This window comes from Rhagoletis pomonella, unplaced genomic scaffold, assembly GCF_013731165.1.
Source record: "Rhagoletis pomonella isolate Grant_MI unplaced genomic scaffold, Rhpom_1.0 Rhpom_scaffold_00175, whole genome shotgun sequence".
In the NCBI taxonomy this organism is placed as follows: Eukaryota; Metazoa; Arthropoda; class Insecta; order Diptera; family Tephritidae; genus Rhagoletis; species Rhagoletis pomonella.
In genome coordinates this window covers 73,777-79,463 of record NW_023458729.1, presented here as the reverse complement: position 1 = coordinate 79,463, position 5,687 = coordinate 73,777, and the positions used below count along the sequence as shown (strand labels likewise).

Sequence of the window (5,687 nt, the reverse complement as noted above, 5' to 3'; positions counted from 1 at the left end):
AAAAATGGCGGATCCAATATGGCGATCAACTTAAAAAAAATGATTGGATTTGTTTGAAACTCGGATCCGCCATTTTGAATTTTAAAAATCTAACATAAAATTCGTAATCATAAACCATAGAAACCCATTGGTAACGAGTTTCAACCCATGACAATGCTTAAAACGTTCAGTATCAACTTTTTAGTTTCAGTAATTTTTTAAGAATTTGATAGCCATATTGGGTCCCCAATTTTGAATTTTAAAAATTGACTTCAGAGTTGTAATCAGCGGCCCCAAAAACTCCTGAGTGCCGAGTTTCGAACGAATTCAATCATTTTTTAAAGAATGGATCGCCATTTTGGATACGCCATTTTGAATTTTGAAAAACTGACTTCAGATTCTTAATTAGCAACCTCAGAAACCCCCCGGAAACAAGTTCCAACCCATGACAATGCTTTGATCGTCCAGAATCAACGTTTTAATTTTAGTAGTTTCATTTCGAAAGCATATTTTCGGGCACTAGGCGCATTCTAACTGTCCAAGACAGGTATATAATTAAGAGAATGTTCCCCAATAATACCAAAGGAATTACATGTAAAACAACCCTTTTAGCTGCACTTTAACATGTCATGAAAATAAAAAAAATTAAAACGTCAGCGTTTTTATAAAAAAACCGACCAGCGCGACATCGAAAAAAACTTATTTTTAAATAAAAAAATACGTTTATCTTTTTGTTTATCACAAATAACAATTATTGTTGAGGTAGCCTTTATGAATTTAAATTTTTTGAAGTGAAACTTCTTAGGCGGCGGTATCGCAAAAACGGAGAGTGAAATTTTTAAAACTGAAAACGTTACATGAGTGAAAAGGAAGATATAGGTAGTATAGGGAAGGGGAAAAAAGAAATAAAGCGACGCATGACGGGTACGAGTACCTACATATGTATATATGTATGTTTGAATGCACGTATGCATGTATACATATATATGTATACCACACCGAGTTTGGTACAAATTGGTAGAACGGTTACCGAGATATATATATATGATCATAAGTGGGCGCTGCCACGCCCATTTTCCAAAATTTTATCATAAACGTATTTCTTGGTAAAGAATTGTTGCAAGCATCAATTTTGAATACACTAGCTTCAACATTTACCGATTTATCGAAGATTTCGTATTTCTCTAAATTTCCGTTATATGTGATATGGGCGTGGTTATTGTCCGATTTTAAAAATTTTCGGCCATTTAGTAGGTTATGTCAAGGCCACCAATTGTGCCAAGTTTGGAAGAAATTGGTGCAGCGGTTACCAAGATATACACATGTAACCATAAGTGGGCGTGGTTACGCTCATTTTCCAAAAATTTATAATATTCTTATTTCTCGTCTAAAGCTTATTGTAAATATCAATTTTGAGTGAATTTTCTTCAGTAGTTACTAAAATATCGCAGTTTTCGTATTTCTGAAAATTACCGTTATATGGAAGGTAGGCGTGGTTATTGTCCGATTTTGCCCATTTTCAATACCATCCGTCCTACGGCAGAAAGAAGTGCACGTACCAAGTTTCGTTGAGATATCTCAATTTTTACTCGAGTTATCGTGTGCACAGACGGATGGACGGACGGACGGACGGACAGACAGTCACCGCTTAATCGATTTCTCTTTTCATTCTAATCATTTATGTATACATTTGTCTATATCTATCTCGATTCGTTTTGCCTGTTACAAACAACCGTTATGTGAACAAAGTTATAATACCCTTGTGCACAAGTGCGCTCGGGTATAAAAACGTAAATATTCTGTTATGATAATGTTTTGTTGCAAGTTCCTGGCTGTGTTGCTAGGTTGCTGGTGAATGCAGAAACATATTCATTTATATGTTTTTATAAAATTAAATAAATTAAAAGTTAAATTATATGAATTGTATTTTTATATCAGTTAGCATTTCGGATCTTCATATATGCATGACCATTTGTTAAATATAATTTATTGAGTAGTTAATATTCCTTTAACGACATAAAAAAAACCAAAAACTCAAAAAGCATGTGTTCAAGTTCACTTTTTGTATGAGTATATAGTAAATATATAGTAATATATATAATATATGTATATAATAAATAGGTAGTAAAAATGCATTTTAGTTGAAAATAATTTTAAAATTGGTAAATAATTCATATTAATAGTTTTGATTAATTAAAAAAAATATGAAAATTGTTTATATTGTATTAAGTTATAGGAAAATTCTTGTTCGAAGAAACATACATACATACGCAAACCTTATGAAAATTATGTACACATGCAAATTGGCAAACTCTGTGGTGATTTTTTGTCGGCTTTTGGTCGAAAAACTCTATTTTTTTTCTTATGGTAGCTGCTATGCTATTTACATATAATGCAACGAACCACAATTTTCCAGCTGCTTTAGTTCTTTCACAATTTCACTTTAAACATGGACACATTGACAAAAAAACGTACAAATGCAATGCACTTGTTAACTTCAAGGTGTTTTCTAGAAAAGTTATTTTTGAGTTTTATGAACATTTATTTTGAGCAAATGTGTTGCATGGTCATTTTCCACTGCAATACTCGTATTATATGTAATTAATGGGGCATATTCATATTCAAAATAAAGTCGACACTAAAGTTAGTTACAGATTTTTGACTTAAGTTTCAATAGAATATCTGTAAAAAGCTGCAACTATGTAAGTTTAGAGTCGACTTTATTTCTCACGCATGCGCATACGGATGTATTTATGTACTTACAAATGCGCTACATATGTAAAATCATATATGCATTGATAACGTTCCCCTCTATTTACTTATGTGTACATACATACCTAAACAACCTCGAAATAATTTATTGATAACGTTCTTACACATGCACATACTATAACATACATATAATAACTTCCTTCTTATTTGAGGTTCACAAGCTTTAACTTCAGAGTCGTCTTTATTTCGTCTACGAATATGCCCCAATAGTTTTGCAGTCGCATTTTTTTTATTTAGCAGTCTATTAATTCACGTTTTATTTAAAAAAGTTTTACCCCTTACCGCTGGTGGGGGGGAAGTAAAACCTTAATAAAGAAAGAAGAATAAAAATTATTAAATGCTTTACCCCTTACCGCTGGTGGGGGGAAGTAAAGCATACAAAATAAATTTTAGAAGAAGAAGAAGAGTGTTATTGAGAGTCTTTGCGACTCTGATCTGTTTATTAAATATTTTCCTTTTATATACAAATTCTAATTCTATTTTCCTTAACTAATTGTAAATACATATGTACGTGTGTGTGTGTGTATGTACATGTTGCTTTGATATGTACTTTTTACAAACCAACGCTTTGGTCTTATCATAATTTTAATTTTAATGCTTGCATTTGTGTCGGCTATATGTATACATGCAAATAATATCAATGCATTTTCTAATGCATGTATGGGTGTATGCATTTGTATGCGCGAACATTAGATTAAAAGAGATCAACGCATTGATATCTTATTTCGGTTGTGTACAAAATATTGACAGTTAAATGTGTTTCAATTTATGGGTTTTTATTCATTTCTCATGTTTATGTATTTTACTTATCTTCTATTCTAAAGTGGACTGTATTTTCTATGTGCCAAAAAGTATTATTGCACGCATATTTTTTTATGTTCAATTTTATTACTCTGGGAGATGTATGTATGTATGCATACATGTTCAAAGATGTTTGAACATATTGCCGAGGGCAAAAAAGTGATTATTTATGGAATGTATACTAAACATGTTCAATTTATTTTACAATTGAACATTTTGCGGGCGGCCAATACTGGTGGGAGATTCAAATTGAATGTTTAAATTGGTTGTTTTCTTCCGCATGAATTTCACGTAAACTACTAATAAAATAATAATAATTACTATACATAGTATTAAAGATGTGTGACCTGTCAGGTAATGGAAGTCTAATCCCCTTAACTTCAATCGCTGCTTCTTAAACTCACCTAAGCTATGTTGTAAGCTGCGGAGTTCTTGTTGATGATTGATTGTTGACGAATGGAAAGCTTAACCTTTTCATCTTCTATGACATCGATGGTTGTTATCCAAGTTGTTTGTGGGTCGAAGTATGCTTCAGATGACGTGATGGATGAAGATGTTAAAAACCCTCCGTTGTACCTCAAGCTGCACCCAGGATTTAAGGTAAGAATTCCCTGAGGTGACAAACTTATCCACTTTGCAGCTGATTGACCACAGTTCACGCTAACTTTCACTGTGTTGTAAAGCTTAAAAATCCAGGTATTGGGCTTATGCAATTCAACCCAAAAATCGTCGTTTTGGATTTGTTGGAACATGCAGTTGGCAGCCTTCGTGTGTTTGATAGCAGATACTTCGCACGAGTTATCGGTAGCTGAGGCCCAAGGCCAATCTCCGTAGCAAACGTAATGGTCGCTATTGGTTTTACGACATTTATTTAGTTGCGCTTGACTTAATGAAAAATATGAATCAAATTCGAAATTGAAAATTAGTAACTCTGATTTAAGCTTAGCTACTACAGTCATATTTCGTTTGCTTATTGGTATTGCGATTAATCTGAAGACTTCTGGCATTTGGGATTGTAGTAAAGGTATTTCTGCGTTAATTACTAACTTGTTGTCTACAATCATTCCCTTCGCAGTCATAGTCTTAAAGACTTCTTTAAGTTCATTGTCCCCTTCGCCGGGTAATTTAAATGTTGATGGCAACTTGAACTTTATCTTTTGAATTTCTTTAACAAACTGAGATGGTTTGATTAGGGATGGATTTATTCGCTGGTGATCAATGAGCATATTTATTATTGCTGTCTGTGTTTTTTCACACTCATTTAATATCGTTTGTAACTGCATGGTGATTAACTGAAATGACGTTGAGAATCTATAGTTGTTGAAGTAATTTGCCGTTAAATTTTGGATGTTATTTATTTGATTGTCGATTTTAGTAAATTGATTATTGACATCTGTTGTAGTTTTTCTGAGGACGTTGAGTGTACCGTCGATTAGTGAGGTTTGCTTTTTAATCATGCTTTCAATGTCATTTTGGTTTTCAAATAATATTGACCTTATTCATATTTAGCTCCATTATTTCTCTATCATCACTGTCCATTAGTCCAAAGAGTAAGTGATAAAGAGAGCCTATGATTTCTAACGGCGCTCTTTTGGCTCTTTTTGTGTAAATAAGAAGCTGGTTGTTCGATTTTAGTAGTTCATATTTACTATTTACATTTTTTGCTACTATTTCACATTGTTCGCTAAAGTAAAGAATTTTTGGACATAAGTCCTTTATTTGCTTTACGTAAATTGGCATGGTTTCAATTTCTTTGAAATAAGATTCGAGATTGTAGTATATTACCAAGTTCCAACGAGAAGCTATGACATCTACTCTACCATAAGAGTCCAAGTATACGGCTGAACTATTTGAAAGGCTCGTTTGTGTGATGAAATTTGTACTTGCTGTTGCTTCTCCTTTTATATTAAGAAGTTTTACAATAAGTACCAAAAATACTTGCAACATTTCAGCTACTGACCATTTAGATCTTGTTAAATTATTATTGGAAGATTGAAAGTATAGTAAGATTTCACTTTTTCATTTAGAGTACCCTTTTCGCCATCTTCAATACAATGTAATGGATACAGATTTTGTATTGATCTTTGAATAGTTCCATCACTTGTTTTTATTGTAGCTACGCGGACTTTATAATG

The 5,687-nt window shown here is 32.6% G+C and overlaps 1 protein-coding gene across 1 annotated transcript; it reads right to left on the bottom strand.

The window, feature by feature from the left end:
• Positions 1-3,956: 3,956 nt before the first annotated feature.
• LOC118750230 lies at positions 3,957-5,009 on the bottom strand. The gene has a single exon (XM_036484955.1). The coding sequence runs from the start codon at positions 5,007-5,009 to the stop codon at positions 3,957-3,959; it is 1,053 nt and encodes a 350-aa protein (XP_036340848.1).
• Positions 5,010-5,687: the final 678 nt, after the last annotated feature.